Genomic DNA, 27,752 nt, shown 5'->3' on the forward strand with positions numbered 1-27,752 from the left:
TTTTGGGCTGGCGGCGTTATTGGTCCATATTTCTTCCAGCACTAAAGGTCGATGATTACCAACTTTTTTGGCCTAAATTGGATGATCTGGACACCAACAACATGTGGTTACAACAGTACGGCGCTACGTGCCACCCAGCTCATGTCACGTTGGATATTCTGCACGAGCGATTTGAGGGCATGGTCATCTCACATGGAGGTGAGATGGCCACCGAGATTGTGCAATTTGACCCCGTTAGACTTTTTCTTGTAGGATTTTTTTGAGTCACAGATATATGCGAATAAGCCACAAACCACAGCGGTTCTCAAAGCCAACATTACCCATGCCATCGGTCAAATTCAGCCTGATTTATGCGCCAGCCTGATGGAAAATTGGACGCTTCGGATGCGCAGCCGTAGCGGACATTTGAACGGTGTTATATTCCACACATAATGGCATCAATAGGTCTTTCAAAGGAATGAAAAATTTCAATTATAACTCACACACACTTTATTTTATTCAAATTTATACAAAATAAGCTAAAATTGGTCTGATTAAATTTTCCAACATCTCCAACAGATACGTTTATCAATCTACAGTTCTAAAATTGTTGTAGTTGCATAGTATTCAATAATTTTGCTGCGTTTACAGGCCATATTCAGCGCTATTATTGGTTGTCAACAATAAAGAAGACTGGTTGACAATGTTTCGTGGTGTATTTCATCAGTTCTGACTTCCATTGTCTAATATAATATAAATTGATTTAAAATCCTTGAAAAAAATTAAAAAGATTAACCGAAAACAATTTTATTAAACAAAAAACTGTGATTACAAAGAAATAAGATGCAAGTAACAACCAAAAAATAAAAAATAAATGAAATATTATTAAAAGCTGAAAATTAAAAAATATTATTGATAAAAGTGAAAAATAAAAATTGAAAGATTCCAAACCAAGTTATGTCACGACGTTTCGATTGTTAGTATCCACAATCGTCTTCGGTTATCACCCGTTAGTATCCACAATCGTCGAAGACGATTGTGGATACTAACAATCGTAATGTCGTAACATAACTTGGTTTGGAATCTTTCAATTTTTATTTTTCATTTTTGTTAATAATATTCTTTAATTTTCAGCTTTTATTATTATTTAATTTTTTTTTTATTTTTTGGTTGTTGCTTGTATGTATGTAATTACAGTTTTTTGTTTAATGAAATTGTTATTTTCGGTTATTCTTTTTAATTTTTTTTCAGGGATTTCAAATCAATTCATATTATATTAGAAGTCCGAACTGATGAAATACATTAAAGAAGACTTTTCAGGATGTAAATTCAATTTGTGATAATTTACCTAAGAGGTCAAAAAATGTACTATCATAAATGACGTTTCAGTAAATTTCTTTAATATCAATAGAAAAATTAAGATTTGTTGTGTCACGTGCGTAAAATTCAATATTTCCTTCAAACAATAATTTTGAAACAGAGTTTATGTAAATCAAAAAGGAAATTGTGCCCAAAATGAACACTGACGCATCAAATGAGATGAATAGACTAACGCTAGTTGCACACACACCGATTTTGGACGGCCGACTTTGTACCGGTCGTCCAAATTCCAATAGTGTACCACATGTGGAAACAGGACCTGGCACACACGCCGACCTGTGATCGTCGCCGGTAAAATGCCGGTCAGCAGCCGTCCATTGCCACTGTATCGCCGGCAGTACCGGGAAGTAGTGGCGTACATGACTAAAAACACTTTTGCATACTCACCGGTTTTTTACCGACCATTCCAGTCTCGAATGCTCGATACAATTGTAGTTACTACGCATTAACTTCGTTTTGGTAGTGCGTGCTAATTACTACAACAAAGCAACTGATTGTTTGACCGATAAAAATCCGGTGTGTGTGCAAGCACCCGCTTCCAATAAAATATCGGCCGATTTTATACTGGCCGTCCAAAATCGGTGTGTGTGCAACTAGCGTAATGCTAGTTGCCAGTGGCAGTGGACAGCTGCTCGCCGGTATTTTACCGGCGACGATCACCGGTCGGCGTGTGTGCCAGGTCCCGTTCCCACATGTGGTTCACTATTGGAATTTGGACGACAGGTACAATGTCGGCCGTCCAAAATCGGTGTGTGTGCAACTAGCGTAAGAAATAATAAAAGAAAATCACTCAATAGTAAAGAGTATTTTCAAAAACAAACTCCTATTTACATGCTTTAAAAAATTATTTTATGAAATAAGTGAATCACACAACAAGAGTGTATATTTTGTAACTTATCGAAATTATTGGTTTCATTCAATTGAAAGTTTTTTTCCTTTTGAAGCATATTATTCACTATTGGTTTTTATTTCTGTAGTGTTTTTGGGTTCATTTCATCAAAACATTTTAAATATTAGTGCTAGCCAGCAGTAACTATGGTTATTGTTAATATTTTCTTGCGTAATAATAAGGATTGTATCAAATTCATTGTTTCAAAGGTTCTGCACGAGTTCAAGCAGATTATGATAAAACTGGCCGAGAAACCGGACAACATAGAACGCGTCTTCGAAATGAGGGATTGGATGGAAACCGTTCCGATGTCTGTGAGAACCTTGGAGGAAATGACACGAAGATATGTTATGGTGAGTATCGACTCACTTTATTTCGAATAAGTGCTTTACATATGAATTTGAGAAATGATAGTGTTGACCTATAAATATTACTGGGGTTTTTCCCAACACCAAACTGTTATTTTAACACCTTGACACGTGTTTCGATCACCAAGTGATCATCTTCAAGAGAAAGATCAAACTGTTGAATCTTTCCCTTGAAGATGATCAATGGTGATCGAAACACGTGTCAAAGTGTTAAAATAACGATTTGGTTTTTTTGCTTGTCTTGTATTATAGTCATGGATAGTATTTATTTGATTGAATTCCAAATTCGAATGTCTAACAGAATGAATGAAACAACAAATTTTCAATTGAAAAATAGACTGAATATTAAATAGATCACGTAGTATATATAAATTTGACTATTCATAGGTCATTCAAGTGTTATCACCTATCCCCTTTTCTTTTTCTACGCTTCACTAGTTCAGCGGGAGTTGTACGTTTGGCGGTAGTTGGCCGTTTTCCGCTTGATTATGGGTTTCCATGTGTTGCGTATCTCTACGCTAGCCTCTTCTTTGAACTTCCTTTTAATCCAGTAGTCCTCCCAGTGGATGATTTCAGCTTGAGACCACTTGATGTTATGTTTATGAGTCCAAACATATTCTTCTATTCCCGATTTGCTGGTTTCTACTCGCTCTGTGTTTTTCTTTGGCTCGGCAATGCTGACTTTCAATGGCCTGTTAGTTTCATCGATATACTCACGAAGAATTCCGTGAATGCAATTCCTGGAATCGCAGTCCGCGTTTGGTGGCCTGGTTTTCGTTAGACTGCTACTGATGGTGTTTCCGTATCTGAAAAAGGTTTTGATGTTGTACTCAGACCCAATTCTCCTTATCCTTTTTGATGTAGGGTAGTACAAGCACTCGTTGTGACAGCTTCTCTTCCTTGCGAAGCTCTTGCTGTCTTCTAGCCAAAGTCTGCTACACCATCATTTAGAGTAATCATCCCGTTGAAGATTTTTTTTGATGATGTTTAATTCCTTCTCGAGACCTTCCTTCGTATTACAAAGCATGATCCACTAAGGTCTAGATGATTCCTCTTTTGGTAGATTGATGGTGGTTGGATTCATGATTGAGATACTGTTTCGTGTGAGTAGGTTTTCGGTATATAAATGTTTCTCACTTAGTGTGAGTCCTCTTCACCAATACGTCTCAGAATCGCAATTCGTTGTGGACTTTCTTCTACATTGTGAAAAGTTTTCAGTTTTGTATCTCAACCGGACTCGAGGCATCTTGTGGGCTTCTTGAATGGCCAGAGTTTCAAACCAATTCATATATATGTTGGCTGTAACTGGTGAAAATAACAATCCCCTTTCCAGTCTCTCATCTTGTGTAAAACACTCGTCTTTCAGTTGAAAATAGCAATTCCGTACACATCATCCTAGTAAGTTCGTTCTATCTTCCGAGTCCTCGTCCTTCCAGCTTCCTTTGTATGATTTGAAGTGCTTCTTCAACAGGAACGTTGGTGTAAATGCTTTCCACGTCGAAACTGATTAATTGATCTTGCTCTGCGAATTCGATTGCCCTTGGTAAATTTTTCACAATAGAAGAAGTTTTTCCTTGTAGTGATTAAATTATTGAGAGTAAAAATATGGACATTCTTCAGTGTTGATAGTGCTTACGTTTTCGAAGCACATGATACTTGTGGGAAACTAATTTTCAGATTATTATTTTTCAGGAGATAGCTAATTGTATGATTTTCAACTCCATATATATTTTGAAAAGAAATCTAGTCAATCACTCGCATCAATGATCAATTTTTGAGAATTGATGTGAAATTATTCGTTTCAAAATAAAAACATTGTTAAAATGGAAAGCTGATAAAAAGAACTGAGTATATTTTTTTAATGATTGATATTTTAGGAATATGAGGTACTCGATCATTTTTGGTACAACCTTCACGATGAAGATTTTGAAAATAAATGGGAAGCTGTTGGATGGCCTCTAAAAATTCAACGGCAAGTCGAAGAAACGGACGCGTTCCTGAAAGAAGAAGAAGAACGTTTCTACAAAATTCAATTGAATGATGAATTCGCTCTGCAAGACAAAGTCGAAACTTTGACAGCTCAAGTGGTGCAAATGTCGCAGCTGAGAGATTTTAACAAAGTATGTGGAATATCTTGAAGTCAATTAACATGTTAGTTCAAAAATAATAATTACTTTTGATTTAAATAATATTTTGGTATTACGAGTATTTACATAGAGTAACTGAAAAAACAGTACAAAAATTGTACCTTGCAGAACTTGAATTTTTTTTATCACTAATTGTGGGAGCAATCAGAGGAATACATTTTTTAGATAGTCATATACACATTCTAATTCATAATGCTCATATTCTTTTTCGAATTCGATATAAGTCATCACAATTTGCTCATCCTACACTAAAAGGCAACGAAATATAATTTGTCGTTCAATGAATAAAGCCATAAAGAAATAATGAACCATGGAATACCATAGCTTTGGAATTATACAAAATAACTAATAATTACTTTGAATCATTTAATACCCTTCGAAAAATCAAAATACCTATATGAATTGTCTAAAATTCTCCTGAGAAGTAATATTCAATTATTTGAAAGTGAAAAATTGCAAGATTATGATACAAAAATTTTTAATGAGTTTCATATTGATGTTATACATACAATCAAACGAACAACTAATCCGATTTCAAATTGTATAGGAGTCTCCGATTAATTTCCTGAAAGAATTAAAGAATCTAAAACAGTTCGAATATTTTCAAAATACATCAAAGACAGTTCTTTAGTCCTTGGTATGACACTATTTTATAATTTACGCTGCACTTTTTGGTATGTCTTCGAGCTCTCCCAGCGATTCGGTTTCTATCTCCTCAATCGTCGCAAAACGCCATCCCTCCATAAGTCTCTCCACCCTTGGGAACAGAAAAAAGTAACAGAGGCCAAATCTGGTGAATACAGTAGCTGAGGCATGATAATGAAGTTGTTTTTGGGCAAAAAATCACGAACAAGAATTCACGAGTAAGCATGTACATTACCGTGACGCAAAGCCATAATTTTTTCTCACTATACCGGACGTTTTTTTCCTGTTACTCCCTGCAAGAGGTGCATACATTCAAGATAAAACTTATTATTGACCGTACGACCATGTGGCAAGAATTCCTAAAGCACTGCGTAACGGAAATATAGGAGAAAAAAACAATTTGGCGTGCTTTTTTTGGTCTTGGCTCTCATGGTATCTTCCATTGGGACGATTGACCTTTGGTTTCGATGTCATAACCATATATCCTTGATACGTCACCTGTTATAACCCTTTTAAGCAAATCTGGATCACCGTTGACTCATTCAACAATTTCTCAGCGATGCTCATGCGACGGTTTTCTGGTCAAATTTCAACAGTTTTGGAACAAATATAGCTGTAGCACGCTTCAGCATGAGGGTTCGGTAATGGATAACCCGTTGGACCCCCATGGTCTTCGTAAATACAGTGAACTGGAAGCTATGCTGTTTCATCTAAGATCTCATCATATCGCAACCTTACAACTTTGCTTTTCCTGATGAATTTTCGTGAATTGACTATACTTGAACTGGGATTGATAGGGTTTCGAAGTATTCTGTTAACCATCTAGCGATCTTGGGTATACATACATAGAAGACTATTTATTTAATTGGTCGCACCGACTTTCCTGGGTCGCGAAATTTCGGCAGACCGGAATTTTCTGGTACTGTAGAATTAGATAAATGATCTGTCCATAGTCAGGGTGGTCAAGTTTTTGTACTTTTTGGGTGTATTTTTCACTTCTGAAACCATCTTCAATACTGAGTATTTTCGATTTTCATTATAAGGACCGTTTTCAATTAAATTATTCACTCTGCCGTTGTAATCTGATTTGTCTAGGATCACAACCTTATTACCTCTGCCTGCCTTTCTTCTTCAGTGTCCTGATAATGTTCTTTCCTTGACGTTGGGAATTTTCATTAATTTATTTTTTGCAGGTTTCACGAACATAGCTGTTTGATGCCTCTGGCAAACGTTGAATTGCACTCTGAACACAAACCGCAGCCCTATCAGGCTAGCAAGGCGAATCCAACAAAATTGCAAAAAAATATATAGGTATCAATTTGTAGCTAATTTGTTGCTAATTATTTGCCACAACACCGATTTTGTTGCTCGTGCCGATCCCTAGAAATCGCAAATAATGCTTTCATGATATCAAGGTAGCAAGGTTACTCAATAAATTATATACTTCTCCTTTGATTTTTATAGAATATTTAGTTGCTATTCAGTTGCTAAACCTTGGATATAGCGAAAAAATTTTAAATAATTTTTTTTAAATTTTTTATGATCTTGCTATCTTGAAACCTTGAGTAACAGCAACAAAATAGTTGAAACCGATCGGCCGATTTTCTATTTTTTTTTCATTTTCCTCGTTTTTGCTTTCTTGAAACTGGTTTTCCTTAGAATGAAAAGTGTTTCAAATTTGTTGCTCATCAGGAGTATACTCAAATAAACCTTGTGTATCAGCAACAAAATAGTTGAAACCGATCGGCCGATTTTTAATTTTTTTTTTTATTTTCCTCGTTCTTGCTATCTTGAAACTGGTTTTCCTCAGAATAAAAAGTGTTTCAAAATTGTTGCTCACCAGGAGTATACTCAAATATACCTTGAGTATCAGCAACAAAATAGTTGACAACCGATCGGCCGATTTTTATTTTTTTTTTAATTTCCTTCGTTCTTACTATCCAGTTTCATCAGTTCCACTAAACAGTTTAACGAGTTTCAAGATAGCAATAACGAGGAAAATAAAATTAAAAAAAATTTTAAATCGGCCGATCGGTTTCAACTATTTTGTTGCTGATATTCAAGGTGTATTTGAGTATACTCCTGGCGAACAACAAATTTGAAACACTTTTGATTCTAAGGAAAACCAGTTTCAATATAGTAAGAACGAGGAAAATGAAAAAAATAAAATAAAAAATCGGCCGATCTGTTTCAACTATTTTGTTGCTGATACTCTATGTGTATTTGAGTACCCTCCCAACAAATTCATAATACTCCGTATTCCAGAAAATACCGGTTTCAAGATAGCAAGAACAGGGAGAATTAAAAAAAATATTTAAAATCGGCCGATCAAGGCCAGCTATTATGTTGCTGATTTTTGGAGTGTATTTGAGTACCCTCCTGATGAGCAACAAATTTGAAACGCTTTTTATTCTCCGGAAAACTAGTATCAAGATAGCAAGAACAGGGAAAAAAAAATTTAAAAAATTTGCCGATCGATTTCAACTACTTTGTTGCTGATATTCAAGGTGTATTTGAGTAAACTCCAAGGGAGCAACAAATTTAAAACTTTTTTTATTCAAAGGAAAACCAGTTTCAAGATAGCAAGAACGAAGAAAAAGAAAAAAAAATTCAAAATTGGCCGATCGGTTTTAACTATTTTGTTGCTGATTTTCGGAGCGTATTTGAGTATACTCCTGATGAGCAACAAATTTGAAACACTTTCCACTCCAAAGAAAAGCAGTTTCAAGGTAGCAAGATTGAGGAAAATGAAAAAAAAATAAATAAAATCGGCCGATCAGTTTCAACTATTTTGTTGCTGATACTCTAGGTGTATTTGAGTACCCTCCTGATGAGCAACACATTCATAACACTCCGTATTCTAGAAAATACCGATTTCAAGATAGCAAGAACAGGGAGAATTAAAAAAAAAATTAAAAATCGGCCGATTAAGGCCAACTATTTTGTTGCTGATTTTCGGAGTGTATTTGAGTACCCTTATGATGAGCAACAAATTTAAAACGCTTTTCATTCTCCGGAAAACCAGTATCAAGATAGCAAGAATGAGGAAAATGAAAAAAAATTAATAAAAATCGGCCGATCGGTTTCAACTATTTTTTTGCTGATACTCAAGGTGTATTTGAGTATACTGCTGGTGAGCAACAAATTTGAAACACTTTTTATTCTAAGGAAAACCAGTTTCAAGATAGCAAGAACGAGGAAAATGAAAAAAAGAATTAAAAATCGGCCGATCGGTTTCAACTATTTTATTGCTGATACTCAAGGTGTATTTGAGTATACTCCTGGTGAGCAACAAATTTGAAACACTTTTTATTCTGAGGAAAACCAGTTTCAAGATAGCAAGAACGTGGAAAATAATTGGTTTCAACTATTTTGTTGCTGTTACTCAAGGTGTATTTAAATTTACTCTTGGTGAGCAATAAATTCAGAACATCTTCAATTCCAGGAAAAAACAGTTTCAAGATAGCAAGATCATAAAAAGTTGAAAAAAAAATATTTAAATTTTTTTTCCGCTATATTCAAGGTTTAGCAACTAAATATTCTGTAAAGATCAAAGGGAAAGTATATAATTTATTGAGTCACTTTGCTACCTTGATATCACGATAGCATCATTTGCGATTTCTAAGGATAGGCACGAGCAACAAAATCGTTATTTTGGTAACTAATTAGCAACTAATTAGCTACAAATTGATGTATTTTTTTGCAATTCTGCTGGATTCGCCTTGCTAGCTTGATAGGGCTACAAACCGCAACATCTGAGACTTTCTTTGGAGAAGCCAAACAAAATTTTATACCCTTATTGAGGAGATTCAGTTCTTAACTATCAAAGGATTGACTAGAAAGATTTTCTACGATGCTGATCATTTTCCTCCGTTTATTATTAGTTTTCATGACTCCTAGGTTTTTGATATTTTGAATTGAAGATGGCATTTTTATAAACGAGTTTTGATTCAATGTTCATTCGTCACTGAACATTATCCAATTGTTTTGTCTCATCGTCTCATAGATCAAAACTTCATGTCAGCTTTCCCAAGCAATATTGGCTGTTTACAATCAAATGTGGGAATACTATACATTTAATACATTCAAAAGTATTTTGAATTTTAGAACAAATTTCATTTGAATTGTAAGGGGTATATTTTTAGGGGAGATTGATTTTTGTACAGAATTACCTCTTTGAAATTGATTGATTCCTTCCTTTCCCACATATGACTTTGAGAAATTCAGTTTCAATTTATGAATTTGTTACCAGAAATAAATCTTATTCAAATCATAAATTACTTCATCTCTTGTAGAATCAAAGTCAGATCCACAATAAATAGTGAGTATCGTCTGCAAAAAGCTCAATTGAACCTTTTAAATTCAACCAAACCAAAAATAATAGAGGTCCCAATACTGATACCTGTGGAACCCCATGTGTTAAATTTCTACACTTACTGATAATAATTCCTATATTCGAAGATGCTTTTGAAAGTTTAGAAATTGACAAATGTGAAATGATCTCTGATCTCAGTAATTTTTTAAGTATTACATAATTTTTATTTCAACTGTTCTTCCGGCGGTTCGACGTGGGTGCTTTGTTCACTCAATCAATCGGCCGACGTGTGAGTCGATGTTTCAAGCCCCAAGCCGAACGCCCGATTTTCACTTGCTATCGTCCAACTTGTGTTAGGTATCACACGTTAAAAGGTAAGATCTCGTTAGTCCTTAGCTCGGACAAGTTTCGACTTCTGATGGTTGTCGTTTGTAGGGGTGCGATAGCTGGTTAACGAAAAAAAACACATATATTTTGAATCTGTTGACACCTTCTTTAGACGATGGGTGTCTGAAATTGATAGAATGAGTGACTATGAAAGTGATGAAATTCTCTATTTCAGACCCACGACATTGCTCTGGACATGAGAAGAGTTTGGAAGAGTATAAAGGAAGCGCAGGAACAAGGACAACTTCTTAATCAAAGGCAGAAATTATTTGGAGTTCCTATAGTTCCATTCGATAATCTAACAAAACTCATTAAAGAGTTTGAACCATATAAAAATTTGTGGGGAACTGCTTCGGGTGAGTATTTTTCTTGGTTGTTGAAATGCCACATAGACGAGTTTGTTCGTAGCTATTGGATAGCCATACGTTATTGTAGGAAATACATTCCCCTTCACAGAAAACTCTGATCAAAAAATATTTGAAGTCACCTGAATAATTTTTGTAGTCCTAGTTATGAATAATGTTGGGATCAAATGACGGACTATTGAGGTAGATAATAATATTTAGAGTTTTGGAGTGATAAAAATGAAAATTGAATGTCAATAATCGTATAATAATAATCGAGGTGTTCATATAGCTGACAATAGATGCAGTTCATCATCTTCTCATGTCCTTTTGGATCAACAACATGAATGATACTGATTTTGAAATGTTAAATTGATTTTGGAGAAAAACTTATCCTTTTCCAAATTTCAGAGTGGCCTCCGAAATTCCAGTTAATGATTCATTTTGAATATATCAACCCAATGACTTGCCCTCCAATTGGACATAGATTCGGAATTTTATAGACTTCATACCTCATACAAATTAGTGTGATATTGAAAAAAGTTATTTTTCAATTTGCAGTTATTCATTATTAACAATTGCATTTTTCTGTACTGCAAAATTATTAAAATATATTTTCCTACACGTCATTCTGAACCTAATGAGCTATTGCTTTTTTTCTATTTATGATGAATTTCAATTAGTGCTTGAACATTCACTAGTGTTTGGTTTCTAGGTGTACATATATAGAGAAATAGGCCAGGTGTACTATATTGAAAAATACTGATTTTTCAGAAAAATTCCTTACAGGGTAAACTCAACGGGAATGGGTTGGGAAGGTAGTCAGTAATGTTGGGGCAAAAATTCAACAGCTGAATGTTGGCAGGGCCGGAGGGGTGGATGTGAAAATGAGTGAAAAACGGTTTTTCGCGGTTTGCGGACAAAATAATTGTTTTAGAGAAAAAAGTTGAATGAGAAAGTTGTAGATAATGAAAAAATCTATAACTTTTGTATTCATACTTTTTTCACATAACGTCAAAATTTTTGAGTAAAACGCAAAAAACCACCTTTTTCGTTTTTTATTTTTCATTTGACGAAAAAAAGGCGTATCACTATGAAAATTTAAGCAATTGTACTATTTTTTATCACAAATAAGTAGCAATTTTTTTTTTGTGATGAGTTAATTAGTTTCTGAGGAATTCGCGTTTTTCGAAAAAAAAACATTTTTCTCAAGTTAGTCAAAAAGGATTTTTTTTGGCCTAGACAACTTTCACACCACTCATTTTTTTCGTAATTTTCGTAATCAGCTTTCAAATGAAAAAATAAAAATATACTACTTTAGGCAAAAAAAATCGTTTAAAATGTAAAAAACTGAAAAATTGTGCTTGTTAATGTATGTACACTTCCTAATGTGCACGATTAAACTGTCGTTGGTATTAATTCGCTCTTCTTTATCTATGAATGTTAATTTGAATTTTGTAGTTCATGTTCAGAGATCAAAGCATCATAGAGGGGGTATTTATTGTTTGAATTACAGATTTTGGAGCAACAGCTGTGCTTCGAACGGAACACCGTTAAAATCAGTACGTGAGCGTCTTTTCAGTCAGAGCATTTTATAGAGTGTTCCATCGTGAAATAACAAGTGTTAATCTGTTAATTTTTTTTGTGAAAAAAAAACTTATTTAAGTGAAAGATATATTACATAAAATTTATAATCTTTTATTTAATAGAATTGAATATATAATAATAGTATATATTATATATAATAATTATGTATTATATCATATATATATATATATATATATATATGTATATTCATATATATATATATATATATATATATATATATATGTAAACGGTCATTTGTCAGCCCGTAGAATATACGATGTGAACTCTGGTCAGCCCTCGGAAACGTCGGTCGTCCCGGTTTCGGGCTCACCAACGTATCCCACTGTATATAGTGTTTTTTGGACATGTTATCATGTGAAATGACGTTTAGCAAATTTTCGGTTGGGCCGACCATTACACCATATACACATAGCTGATACACCACCTACTTTCACAAAACTTCGCCAGGAGGCGTAGCTGTGTAATTGTATACACCTGATGTGAATAGTGTCTTTGTGAGCCCAGGTTTATACGAACACTTTAAATGGATAGCATGTTGGTCAGCCCACAATCGGGCAACGCTGCACTTGCATTTCATGATTCTAACTAGATTGTCGTGGTGCAGAAATTCGATAATAGAGATGGAAAATTTTTTAAGGGATGTAGAATTTTATGAAAAAGTTCCTGTTTTGTATGTTTTTTGTACAAGCGTTCGTGTGCGTGCATCACCCTATATCTACAAGCAATTTAGATCAGGAATTGTTTCGCATATAAAAGTTTTATCAGAGCTTCGTAACATATTCACTTGTAGAAAAATGCTTGATCTGAACTCATACTTTCCCACATTCGACTACTTACCCGAAATCAGCTTTTTCGGATAACGGTGTCGAGTACGGAAATGTACTGTTTCCGTTCTAGTTAGGATAATAATAATATAATTACTAACAGTGCGTTATTCCATTTAGCTTGTCGAATCAATTTTAACTTCTGCGCTATCTTAGATACAAAAATTTGAATATGTTATAAGTTGAAAATATCAATATAGTGTTCGGAATCACACGTTAAAATGTAAAACCTCGTTAATCTATAGCTAGTAGAAGTTTATACTTCTGAGGGTTGTCATTCGTAGGGGTGCGACAGACATATTTTAAACCGTTTCCTGTTTGTATTTTCAAATGTAGATTTTCAAATTCTAATTATTTGGCATGGACGCCTCAACAGAAATCGCGTTGTGTAAATCAATTTTAGACATTAAGCAGGAAACTTCGGATTTGACTTTGAAATTGTAGATTTGAAAACCTGACTGCACAAAAATAATCGAAGTGTGACTGAGTAGAAATGAGTAGATGAAAAATGACATTTTTTTCACAAACGAAAAATCTAAAATGTGATGAATGATCTGGTAATGAATTCATTGAGAAATGAATAGTGAATATCCAGAATGTCTACAGTTTCAATAAATTCTATATAAAAATCCGCAGCAGCACTACGGATTTCCGATATATAATTTAGTTCAAAAATTAGGTAAAAATCGCACTAAGTATGTTTTCTATGACGAAACGAAATTCTGAGTGACTAGCATAAGGTAAGATATAATTTGTGAAACAGATATTAGTAATAAGTTTCAATTCTCTTTTTCTTAGCAATAGTTTTTTCGAAAACTCCCTTTCAGTTTTTGGAGGTATGATGTTGTTCAGGTTGAACATAATGAAGTGGAGATTAAACCAATGTTTTTTTATTATGTTGACTGTTCATGACGATGAATACGTCATATCATCATCGATTATAACCTGCAGCAAACATTTCAATCAAAATAAAAAAGACTTGGAATATTTCAGCACAGAAAAAATTTGATCAGGTTGAATAAACATTTATTAGAATGGAGTATTATTCTTCAATTTGAGAACTGCTGACAAAAATTGTTCGGTAAACTAATAAACACGTAGTATGAAAAAATAACATAATTTCTAATGAAATGAAACTACAACATGGGTAAAAAAATATCAAATGAAAATTATTAATATTATTTCTTCTTTCTATAACAACAGTAAACGTATTCTTTGATTGCAGCCCAGTTTCTATTTTTTAATAATGATGAATATTTCTTTTCCTTATATTTTAGATACAAACAAGAACTAATTCAATTCTAGCACTTCTTTTTTTTCGGAGCGAAAAACTTTTTGACTATATTTCGTTTTGCTCCTTAGACCAAGTTTGTTTTTGAGAAGGTTTTATTGTTTTCAAAACTGTGCGTGTCTAATGATCTGAAATGAGATCAGTGTGTTGAAAAACTCTAACAATATATCAAACGGGTTGAAAATGGATCCAAAAATGAATGATAAAAATAAAAAATGGAAGGACGATACTGAAAAGTGATTTGACTCATTTCCAACCTATACTCAGAGATACGGATGATTCCAAAACAGCTCAAAATATAAATAATTGATTGCATATAGGGAATTTTTTTCAAAAGGAGCCACGTTCAATATCTCCATATATAAGACAGTAATGTAAATTTCCCGAAACACATAATTTTTGTGAAATAATATAAGGTATCGCTAAGATGCGTACACACTCCTCTTCAAAATATCAAACAAAATAACCCCATATATGCCATCTATTGGATAAGTGATTTTATCAGGAATTCAACGACGATTTTTCAGGGTTGATTTCTAATTTACTGTGAAGAAGGACCTTGAAGTATAAGTGAACGACTTTTTAGATTAATTGATACAATCTCTCACAAAAACGTATACAACAATTATTTCTATTGTCAAGTTCCTAACAGAAAACAACTTTTGTCGCGTTGAATTATATCTGTCGGATTTTTGGCAAAGTTTCTCACACAAAACACTTCAAAATACTTTCTAAAACTCACAGCCAAAAATGTTCCACTAAACAGTTTTATAAAAACGCGACACGTGTTTCGCCATACAATGGCTTCTTCGGGCGTATCTTTATCTACTATATTTTACAAATTTAATGCTTGGTATACCTAATTTTAAAATTCAAAGTACCTACATTTCAAGTACTTGAGTTTGTAATGGATTAAATGACCTGAGCTTATGTCCCAGTCCCCACATTTGAAAAATATTCAGTAACGGTTATTCAATTCTAATTGATCATTTAGTTAGTTACCCGAATTCTTGAATCTATTGATTGCTTGACATTTTAGAAGATTGAATTTCAAACTCTTCTCTTCTAAATATAACATGTCATATTCATGACTGAACTCATGTACTTCTGCTAAAAGGTGGTTTGCAAATGTGAAATTGGTCTTTCTATTCACAAAATTACATCTAAGCTTTCAATTTTTTAATTCTTTGGAAAATAATCTCCCTGTTTGGCCATTATACAGTTTTGGGCAAGAGCCACAACGCAGCTGATATACTCCTGATCTATCCGATACCGAAGTTTTGTCTTTATTGTTTTTAATAAATGCACTTACACTATTATTCGGACTATCACTATTTCTGTGAGCTAAGTTTACGCAGTCTTTCTTCAAAAAAATATTATTGGTTGGTTCAGCCAAAAATGACAATGACTCATAACTGACGTTATCGCATCTTGAATTTGGGTAGATATGGTCTATGGCTTGCTTTTGTAGTTTTTGTTTGATCAAACTCAGCTCTCTCTGGAAATTATTCAATAGTCTATGAAGAATATTATTGAATGCAGCAACTTTATGCTGGTAAGAGTGCGTAGAGGAATTATGTATGATAATGTCCGTGTAAGATGGTTTGTGGAAAATTGCAAATTCATGTTCATTGTTATTTTTTGTAATGGTTGAGTCAAGGTAATTTAATGAATTATTTACCTTCCTCTCAGTGGTAAATTTTATTGACGGGTGGATGGAATTGACATATTCAACGAACTTGCCTACTTGCTTTTCTGTAATGATTTCATTATTCACTAGTGATAAATGGATATCGTAATGCTTGAAGAAATACATGCATAATGAATATTTAATACAACAGTCCTGAACAAACTGTAACGTCTATTTGATAAAAAAAAATTGATGAGCTTCCGTGAAGTATCATATTTATTCTAATACTTGCTACTTTCTACACACATTCACATCAAATCGATATACCAAATTTGGAACATCCATTCGAACTAAAAATGAAAACACAGGAAATTAATATTTCATTTGAGTTAGGAATTGGAAAACAGTGAATTACTTAAAATTAAGTAGATTCTATGATATTTATTTGTAATCGTCATATACCTATATATATATTCTCTAATTATTCTCTAGGTATACCAAAATATTGGCAAGCCAATTAACAAAATAGCATTAGGACCATTGCAAAGATCGTAACGGTTCTCAAAGAGTTTCGCGCCAAAATAGTTAACGCGTGTCAAACAATTGCAGATTTCGTAGGAATACTGAAACTTTGATGAAATGAATAAAAACACTTTTGTCTAATTACCTATATTTGATTTTATTTATATGACCGTTTTCGGGTTTGACCCCATTACCAAGTATTACCTTACCTATAAATTTCGTCGCCGCTGATATATACCATTATTTTTTTAAGAGAAATTTTGATGATCATAATATCCTCCATTTCATAAATTTATTATCGGATGAAAAGTGCAATTTTCTATACTTCACTGAATTTGACTTCGATACTAAATTTTCCCATTTTCATGATGTTTTTCTTCAAGCTTTTGATATATCCTTTCCTAAACAGTTTCAAAAAATTAAACAAAATCAAAATTCAAGTAGACACAAACCATGGATTACTAAAGATATCGTTGAAGAAGGTATATTACTCAGAGATATTTATAATTTGAACAAGAGCCAAACCAATGTACATTTATTGGGTCAATATAAGCAACTCTTAAAAAATCATAGACAAAAAATTGTGCTCTCAAAAAGTCAATACTTTAATAATCAATTCCTCAAGGCTCAACATAAGCTGCCTGGTCTATCATAAGGAAAAATACTATTATAAACGATTCATCTAAGACATTGGCGATGGTGTACTTGTTGACGATGGTCCCGGTATATCTCAAGCATTCAGTAGTTATTTTGTCGATTCAGTGGAGTCATAAGTAAAAAATACTGCACCTGGTGGCATTGAAAATCGTTGTGTAAAAACTGAGAGTCTTTTCCTCTATCCAATAGATGAAACTGAACTCGTGGAAATAATTAAATTCGCATGTTCGAAAAATTCCAGTGGGGTTGATGAATTGCCAGGCAATGTTTTGATGAAGGCTGCTTTGGAAATAATGGAACCTCTGATTTATCTAATCAATTTATCTTTCTCTGAAGGTATTTTTCCTTCCCGACTTAAGCAAGCAATGGTCGTCCCAGTCTATAAAAAAAGCGATAAGCATGTAATATCGAACTACAGAGGTATTGCTTTACTATCTCCATTTTCGAAAATATTTGAAGAATCATATCAAAACTTGTGTCCTTTTTAAATAAATACAATATCGTATCTGACAACCAATATGGGTTTCAAGTGGGCTTGTCAACCCAGGATGCCATCCTTTCTCTACATAGTCATGTATTATCAAACTTCGACAACGATGAAAAATCACTTAGTGTTCTTTTCGACTTGACACGAGCGTTTGATATCAGTCATCATGGTCGTCTTCTTGATGAACTGTTTGGCATGGGCGTTCGTGGTCCAAGTCTGAAATGGATTGAAACCTATTCAACTGGTCGTACACAGGTTGTTAAAGTTAGGCTTCAGACTGGGTCATTTTTCTCTGAATTTCGAAACGTTGTTACAGGTGTGCCCCAAGGTAGTGTTTTGGGGCCTACACTATATATTTTATTTGTTAATGACCTTTCAAAAATTAATCATTCACAGTGCTCTATACAATTTGCTGATGACACATCTTTTACTGTCAGTGGTTCGGAATGTGAAACATTATCAGTAAGAGCAAATGATGCTGTATTCAACATGCAAAATTTATTGTTCTAAGAATGGCTTGACTCTAAATAATCTTAAAACCAACACCATTTTCTTTACAATTCAGGAAACTGATTGTAGTGTATTGGTTAGGTCTGAGATTAAAAATATTGAACAGGTAAACTATAAAAATTTTTTAAGAGTTTTTATTGATTCCCAACTCGATTGGAATCATCATGTTGATTTCATACTGAAGAAATTAGCGACACATTGTTTCGTTATATGGAATCTGCGTAATTTTGTGTCTATTGAAATTCTTAAAAGTTACTTTTATGCATATATTTACTCTGCCCTCAATTACTGTATTATTTGTTTTGGCAACTGCAATAGAATCAGTGTCTTATTAATTTTCCAGAAAAAAAATATTAGAACAATTTGTTTTAAAAAAAAAACTCGATTCCTGTAAACCACTATTTTCAAAGTTGAATATATTAACTGTTACTTGCATGTATATTTTTAATTGCGTAATCTACGTTAAATCAAATTGCTCCAAGTTTTAGAACAGAGATGATACATGTCTTCTTTCGGGCTTCACCCTGAGAAAAAACTATAACATTTTAATTCCTAGTCATAAGTTAGCCAAGGTGACTAATGGACCTCATATCATGTCAAAAAAACTGTACAACAAGCTCCCAATATCTATTAAAAAATAACTAGTGTAAAGCTCTCTAAACAAAAAGTTCGGAAAGTATTATGTGAAAAGGTATTTTATTCGCTTGATGAATTTTTTCAGTCTGATTTGGAATTTCAAATTTTAATTTTTGTACCCCTTTTATGGTCTGAATGTTATGTAATATATCATATAATTATGTTGTTTTATGATTGTGACCTCATTGTAATTGTACTGAGTTATGTGACTTTTTCCATGCCGTCCCTAGGTCTACGGAAATAAAGATTTTTGATTTGATTTGAAGTATTGAAAAAATACTTAATAATGCGGGGTCAAACCCGAAACTGGTCGTATACATAAAATCAACTAGTGGTACTTAGACAAAAGTGTTTTTATTCATTTCAATAAAGTGATCATGAATTACCACAAAATAAACAAGTAATCAATCATACATAATACAGAAACTATATGAAACATAAATAGTCAATAGTAACGGCATCTTTTTCTTTTCCTAATATATTTTTTCCGGTAAACTAACACATAGTTCACCTCTGAAAAACTGGATTTGCCAGGATTTTAAAAACACTTGATACCCTCACGATGAAATCCAATGATACACTGAAATGGATCGCGTTCCTGGTCAGCCCTTCGATGTGGCAGCATTGTAGGGCTGACCAAGATGCTCTTCATATAGCGATTTGTATAACTATGGGCTGACCAACAGCATGGGGCTGACAAAGGTTTAAAGGATATGTAAAATTTTTATTTTCAGAAAAAATCTACCCCTCTGATGGGCCTATTAATAAAATCATACCACTGAAGAGTATTCCGAAAAGTATATACCTAAATATATTCGGGAAGTGCTGGGTGGACCAACGCCCCGTTCATAAACCGGGCTCACCAATATGCAATGAACAAATATATATATATATATATATATATATATATATATATATATATATATACAGACAAAGATTTTATCGAGTGTGTATGATCTATAAATCAAAAATGAAACAATTAGTGGACACTCCAAAAAGGGGGGCAAACCGCGGACACGTGTTTCTGGCTATCAGCCTCAGCGCGATGCAGCCAAGTGTAAAGGTGGGCAACACTTGTTTGCCGAAAGCAGGAAACAACACATATGCACGGAGTCAACAACACATTTGTGGTTCCAGTTAGAAGACCTAGAATTCCCAGGCTACATCTAACATGACCACGTAGGTAGCTATAGCTGCCTAGATTAGATTTAGATTAGATTAGATAGATTAAGGTTAGGTTAGGTTCGGTTTGACCAATATTGGTCAAACCTCACGAATTAAACCGATTTATATATATTTATATATATATATATATATATATATATATATATATATATATATATATATATATGGATTTGGCTGATATTTTTTATAATGTAAATACTGATAAAGATTTGTTGATAAAAAATGGCTGCAAATTGATTACAGCAAAAAAAAGTATGTCGTTGAACGAAATAAGATTTGATCTGTATCAAACAGCATCGATCAAATCTACATTCAAATTGGAAAAATTACCACCGACGGAAGGAGCTGCAAAGCAGCACATTTTACGTGTGTATCACCAGCGTCACTCATGGTTTGGAAATTCATTTAATGCAACGGATTAGGGTTGGAAGATGTCTAGCGACGGCATCCTCATGCCAAACTACACCGATGAACAATTGATTCCTGACAGTTTGCTTGAAAAAATTCATTGCAGCTGTGAAAAAGGCTGTAATACTTTGCGCTGCAGTTGCCGGAGGCATGGTTTAAAATGCTCGCAGATGTGCAGAAACTGTTGCGATTCGAATGAGTGTTCTAATATCGAGATGCAAAGTGCCCAAGTTGACGACACGGATGATGTTTTTGCTGAGCAACTTGATCTTCAAGAAGAATCCGATAAAAATGTACAAGACGAAGGAGGAGAAGAAGAAGAAGAAGAACAACAACAACAAGATCAACAACCAGGGCCGCAAAGTAAAAGAGCGAGAATTAATTAAATTAAGACAATTTTTTATTTCATTATCTTATGTATAATGTATTGTTACCTGCATCTTTGTTAAATAAACATTTTATTTGAAGCTTCATTTGTTCAATTTGTCACTATAAAATCTTGATAATCAATTCAAAGCATCCTAAATATTCTATAATGAAAATTTTTCAACTGTATTTTAGTTTAAAAACCGTTTAATTACATAATATGAAACAAATAACGAAAAAAGCACAATTTTTGTGCTTAAAGTAGTATGTTTTAATCTGATGTTTTATCTGAAAGCTGATGTAATTACGAAAAAAATGAGCGGTGTAAAAGTTGTCTAGGTCAAAAAAAAAACCTTTTTGACTAACTTGAAAAGAATGCTTTTTTTTTTCGAAAAACGCGAATTTCTCTGAAACTAATTAACTTATCACAAAAAAAATTGCTTCTCATTTTGGATAAAAAATAGTACAATTGCTCAAATTTTCATAGTGATACGCTTTTTTTCGTGAAATGAAAAATAAAAACCGAAAAAAGTGGTTTTTCGCGTTTTACTCGAAAATTTTGAGGTTATGTGAAAAAAGTATGAATACAAAAGTTATAGATTTTTTTATTATTTACAACTTTCCTATTCAACTTTTTTCTCTAAAATAATTATTTTGTCCGCAAACCGCGAAAAAACCGTTTTTCACCCCTTTTCACGTCCACCCCTTCGCCCCTGCAAACATTCAGCTATTGAATTTTTGTCCCAATATTACTGACTACCTTTCCAACCCATACCCGTTGAGTCTGCCCTGTAAGGGATTTTTTCCTCAAAAAAATATAGTACGCCTGGCCTAAAACTCTTTTGATGATTTTCCAAATGAATGTAATTCGAAAAAGTTACCACCAATTATTGGGATAAAATCATTGAAATAAAAAACTATATTTCTTCAAAGCATCTAAAGCTAATGTTATCACTAATTCATTCATTTACTATTATAATATTTAATTAACATATGAGTTGAAGAAATAGGCCTTGAAATGCATTTTTCCTCCACATTTCTTAGAATCAATTGAAAATCTGTTCAAAAAACAAGGTTAATGTTCAAATTTCGCGGGCTACGTAATTCAATTATTTTTTTGGTGAAAAGCAATTCAGCAATTTTGTGCTATTAAAAAAATGTATCAAAGAATTTGCATCAAATGTTGTGTAAAAATGGAATTAGGTGCTCAAAAACACTTGACGTCTTGACAGTGGTATACGGTGACTGTACTCTGTTTACAAGTGAAACCAGCTTTTCACAGAAGGTGGAGATGTGAATGACGGCGCTCGCTCTGGACTCCCCATCACATCAATAACAGATGAGAATGTTGAGGAAGGGAAGACAATTGTTATGGATATTCATCGAATCACTAAAATAAAAGTTGCTGAGGATGTCGGCATAGTGGGCATGAAGCGTGTGGCAGCAAAGTGCGTTTCAAATTAGCTGAGTTTTGACTAAAAACCACCTTCGTATCAGCTTCCAGATTTGCTTTAAAGTATCATAACTGATGACGAATTATATGTGTATATGGCTATGACATCGGAACCAAAGTCCAGGAGACCCAAGACCAGAAAAAGCCCGACAAATTCGATCAAATGTCATGGTTTTGCTCACTGTTTTCTTTGATTACCGTAGCGTAGTGCATCAGGAGTTTGTACGATCAAAAAGGAGTATTTTCTTAAAGTTATGGGACAATTCATTATGCTTTTGCATAACGATAATGCACCTGCTCACTCGTCATTGCTTGTTTATAATTTGTTGGCCACCGATTTCCACCAGATTTAATCCCCTGCGACTTTTTCCTATTCCCAAGATTGAAGAGATCCATGGAAGGATGAGGTTTCGCGACGATTGAGGGGATAAAAAAAGAATCGCTGAGAGAGTTCAAGGACATACCAAAAAGTGCAGAACTGCTCCGAGGATGGAAAAAAACCCTGGTACAAGAATATTATACCTGGAGGGGACTACTTTGAAGGGGAAACAGTAGAAAATGTAAATATATAAATAGTTATTGGGAAAAACAGAAATTCACCTTATTTTTTGACAGCATACACCATACGACTTCTCTACACCAATTCGGTTCACTAATTTCATCATAAGTATAATTATAGCTTGCGAAGCTTCACCATTATGGCTTTAGAGTAATATGTTACTATAATAGGGGAGCCTAAGCGGGGATTTCGGGATTTACTGAAGCGCGGCAGATTAATATACAGGGGGATACCTTGTACCCGGTTAAGTACCTCCACCAAATATGAGCCCCATATATAAGGCCACCTGTGAGGGATAAAGGATCAGATTAGTAAAAAAAATTGATCATCAGAAATTCTCGAGCGTGTCAGATTAAGGTAGGGTGAGTTAATTACCTGCTGAAAAGTGTATATTCCAGTAATCTGACAATTTGAGAGTGACGTTAAGAAAGGGGAGGATAGCAAAGTTGTAAAAAAAATTTCAACATTCAACATTCTTGAGCGTAGCTAATTTTTTTTCATTTTGAAGGAAATAATTCGAGGATAACGAAAAATATGTAATCTGACGATTTCCGCAAGCCGAAATAACAAAAATTCGTCGATAAAGTTTAATGCGTGCAGCTGTGTGATATCTATATTTCCCTCTCCGAGTTTCTATTCCTCTATTGTCTATTCACTTCTTCTCTATCTATTACTCTCTCACTCCGTCCCCACTCTGAATTCTGTTGCCATGACGCCATCACAGCTGATCACAGAGACTCGTTCGTGATGAAGATGAAGATTATTTAATCAATTAATTGATGAATATAGCCGTTACTACGTGGTAGGAAATCATAACGAAGAAAAGAGAAATTAAACTTTCTATGTTTTTTACCAATTTTATTTGTAACTAACGTCACTGCAGTTTCGTCCTATAAGGACATTTTCAAACTTATATATTGTATAAGTTTCAAAAAGGCTTATATATTATGAAAAATGTCCTTATAGGACGAAACTGCAGTAACGTTAGTTACAAATAAAAGTGGTAAAAACATAGACAGTTTCATTTCTCTTTTCTTCATTAATTAATCAGTTGACTATAAAAAATTAAAATTTTTTGAGCAGATATCTGTTCGTTTTTGTTACTAATTAGACCAATTCTGGCCAATCCAATAGCTTTGAAGTCGATAATTTATGAATGAATATTTGTTGAAAATGTTGTAGTTTCTCCGGAAAATGAAAACTGATATCCATCCCTCCTGTGAACAATTTGTATCTTTATTGGGAAATAAATGATTAATCAATCAATAATAAATGCATTGTCCACCAGACTGGCTGAGAGCTCACGAAATGTGGATGGACAATCCAATACTGAACATCGATGCAGACGCTATCGAAGGCACCGTCACCGACATGTACAAAATGATGGTGAAATCGATCAAGATTTTCAGCGACATCGAAGCCGTACAGAACGTTGCCATCGAGATCAAAAACCAAATAGACGATTTCAAGCCAATGATACCTTTGCTGCAGGCCTTGAGGAATCCCGGAATGAAACAGAGACATTGGGATACGTTCGAATCACAAACAGGTATATAACGAGCCTACAATAATTGTTGTTTGAGAATGTGACCATTTAGAAATGAAATCCCGAAATATTCATCTCTTCCAACTACTTACACCATAGGTTCTGGTAAATGCCGGGAAACAATTACTTCCCCGGCTAGTATCACGCTGGATATTGAATTATATCTGACGTACATCTCATAGCCGTTAATCTCGCAGATTTTTTTCGTTCATATAGCAGTAGGACTATGCTGAAATCATTCGAGATCACATACAGACTGCGAGACTTACCTCTGTGAGGTATCTCGGATATAATCAAATGTCCAACGTGGTATTAGCCGAGATAGTAAGTTTTCAGAGGACATTTAGCGGAACCTACAATGAAGGTATGTTGGTTTAAAACTTTTGTCCGTTTTTATGAGTCCACTTTAAACTATGTTATATCAGTGATCGAAATAAGGGTCATTTGAATCAGTGCACTTTTTCCAACGTAACACAAGTCGAATGACTCTGTTAGGCCGTTTTTGCGTGGTCCTGATTGGCGAAGGTTCTACCGGTGAGAAAATCATTCAAGTGGTTGACAGGAGGTCTGGGGAGCATGGTGGATGAGGTAGAACTTCGACCTTCAATTCGCTCAATTTTTGTACGGTTATTTATTGACAGGCGTGGAGCAGGATCGGACCCCTTCTGTTGACTAGTGCTGACTGCTGATGATACAAATTTCGGTACATTTTGTCGACTTCCTCACAGTATGCTATAATGATTTGTTTCTCTTGCAGAAAGTGGGGCACCCATTTTTTGAGTTTTTTAACCTTTCAAATACGTTTTAAACCATCAAAAACTGCATGGGAGCTGACGCCCAGTTCTTCCGCCATCCCACGCACCGTTTGTGATGAATCAGTCTCCATCAGAATCCTCAAATCTTCGTCATGGGTTACTGTAGGTCGACCACTTCGTGTATTATCTACCATCATTGTCAATTGCCTGGTTGAATTTATGGGCTACCCAAACCGTCCGATGAACAGAGTGGCCAACCAAAAGCCTTTATTCCTTATATTCATGGTTCACCAAACAAAGTAAACCAAATTTCCACTCTACGAACATCTAAGAATACGATACACATAGAGGACCAAAGGCTTATACAAAATATCATGATCCGCTTGCTTCAGAACTTACTTTGGCCACATCAACAGACGAGTCTCCAACAGTGTGTATGAAAATGAACCTGCTGTCCGTTAATCAGATCCAGCCTCATCCCTTTCCAAACATCATCCAATCACCATCTTCGGAAACACCAAAACTATTGCCACCGAAAAAATTCTCCAGACCGGGATATTCCGCGAAGGTATTGAAATTGAAGAACAACCCAACTGCCTCAACAAATGGGATGACTCACGATAATATTTTGAGAGTTTTGGACTCTAATTCTACAAAAATATCTTTGTTATCCTTATTAGTAATGTTCAAATCGGAATACTTATATGAAGTATATCATAAAACGAAGTTGATAAATAGCTTCAAACTTGAAATTGCCTATTTCAATACCATTTGTAAATGAAGACTATTATTGTTTTCATTATAATTTTTCGTTCACATTCAGTCACACTCTTATATATTCAAGGGATATCATTACAATGGACTCCTGTCATAACTTTTCACGACTGTCTCAAACTGGGAGTAGAGAGTTTTTCTGACGAAATGACCAAAATAGCCGAAACAGCAACTAAAGAATTTTCTATAGAACAAACATTAGACAAGATGATATCAGAATGGGAAAATAATCTTATGGAGCTTTCGCCTTATAAAAATACTGGTGAGTGTTTCGAAAATATAGGCTCCTTGAAATATAGAGCCAGTAAATCGCATCTATAATTTTTTATTTAGGAACATATATCATGAAGATTTCCGACGAGAATCAGCAAATGTTGGATGACCACATAGTTCTCACTCAGCAATTGTCTTTCAGTCCCTTCAAGGGCCCATTCGAAGATAAATTAGACGCATGGGAGGAAAAATTGAAGACTACCGCTTATGTTATTGAAGAATGGATGGACGTTCAAAAGTAAGTAAATATACAGTAAATGGATTTGTTATGGAAATAAAATCTCAACTTTTCATTGGTACCCTATTTTGTTCATTTAAAGTACGTTTTAGAGCGTTTCAATACAACATTTAAAAACACGCTTTTCAAAGCCATCATGATAATGTGGTTGCAAGTCATCCGCTGAAAAAAAATTACGCTGGCCGCCGCTGGTTGTCATGAATCAATTGTGACGTGACGAATTTCATTAGTATTTGGATCAATCCACAAATAGTGTTTTAGGAACCATACTCAATAATTTTGATATGTTATGGAAGATAAATAATTATTGTTTTCTGAGGATACACTACAAAAACACACTTTTGTCTATTTTCCTCTATATTTCTTTATTGTTGACCGGTTTCGGCTATTATACCATTTTCAAAACTAACTGATTACATTTAAATCCCAGTAATTTATACCTATATTATTCAGGCATAAATGATTTGATATACCTGATATATCTGATATACCTGATATCCGGTACCTGCGTTTCATATACCTGTAAAATCCATGAACATAACAAAGCTTTCAATATAATGTAGGTTTTGGGATCTGGACTATAGGTTCAGGAGAGGACTATTGTTTAATTCAAGTTGTTCGTTGAGGACAATAGAATTGGGATCTTTCTTTGACCTGTTTATTTCCATAGATTCCAACAGATTCATCATTTTCCCTTTTTCGCATGTATGTAGGATCTTTAAATTATCTTTATCTATTTTATGTTTCGAATTTTGAAGATGTTCGTACATTAATGATTTTTTATCCAAAATGACATGTTCGTGGTAGAAATTTTGATACAAGGTACCACGAACATGTCATTCTGATTATAGTGACTTTTATAGAAAACCAGAAATGAATCTTCTTTCAAGCACTTTAATGCGTTTCTTCCCGTTAAAATTTTGTATTTTGCCATTTGACAAATAAGTACCAACCTTGAACAAGCTATTATTCCACGAATGCTATCAATGTATTTTTTCAGACAATGGATGTACTTGGAACCAATATTCACTAGTGAAGATATAACAATGCAGTTACCTGTCGAAAGTAAAAAATACAATTCAATGGAACGGACATGGAGGCGGATAATGAGAAATGCTACCGAGTGCCCCAATGTAAATTCTTTATTTTTGACTAAGACAGATATATATTATTAAGACAATGATTTTTTTTACGAGAGCTAAAATATAATTCTGTAACTCATGCCACTGAACTGCGCGTTTCTTCGATCAAGTTAGCGTCTTCATGAAAATATAAATAAAAAATGAGCAATGAAACAACAACAATTACAACAATTACAATACATCGATAACGATATAAAAAGTATCAGAATTGGAAAAATGTACATGGCTATTAGTAAGTTTGATTTTTGATTAAATGTCATTCCATTTATTGAGGTAACCCACAGATTGCACATCACCATTATAGTTCATGATCCGAAGAGAGACTGTCCATATGATAGATATTTTCAATTAAATCTCATACATAATATATTACCTATCAAAATACAGGGTGGGGCACCCCATACGACACGGCCCTTCTAAATATATATTCAAAA

General features: G+C 34.0%; 1 protein-coding gene across 3 annotated transcripts in view; it reads left to right on the top strand.

Annotated features, from left to right (window-relative positions):
• LOC111506098 (dynein axonemal heavy chain 1) overlaps positions 1 to 27,752 on the top strand; it is a 290,072-nt gene that overhangs the window by 44,744 nt on the left and 217,576 nt on the right. For all 3 annotated transcript variants that reach the window (XM_074181742.1, XM_074181740.1, XM_074181741.1), the window contains exons 12-18: positions 2,458 to 2,601; positions 4,494 to 4,736; positions 10,286 to 10,466; positions 23,879 to 24,139; positions 25,736 to 25,927; positions 25,999 to 26,176; positions 27,177 to 27,309. In XM_074181742.1, coding sequence (XP_074037843.1) covers positions 2,458 to 2,601; positions 4,494 to 4,736; positions 10,286 to 10,466; positions 23,879 to 24,139; positions 25,736 to 25,927; positions 25,999 to 26,176; positions 27,177 to 27,309 — 1,332 coding nt within the window. The remainder of the gene's footprint in view (positions 1 to 2,457; positions 2,602 to 4,493; positions 4,737 to 10,285; positions 10,467 to 23,878; positions 24,140 to 25,735; positions 25,928 to 25,998; positions 26,177 to 27,176; positions 27,310 to 27,752) is intronic.

This window comes from Leptinotarsa decemlineata, unplaced genomic scaffold, assembly GCF_025532065.1.
Source record: "Leptinotarsa decemlineata unplaced genomic scaffold, Ldec_3_MD MMD2_tig00026314_RagTag_RagTag, whole genome shotgun sequence".
NCBI lineage: Eukaryota > Metazoa > Arthropoda > Insecta > Coleoptera > Chrysomelidae > Leptinotarsa > Leptinotarsa decemlineata.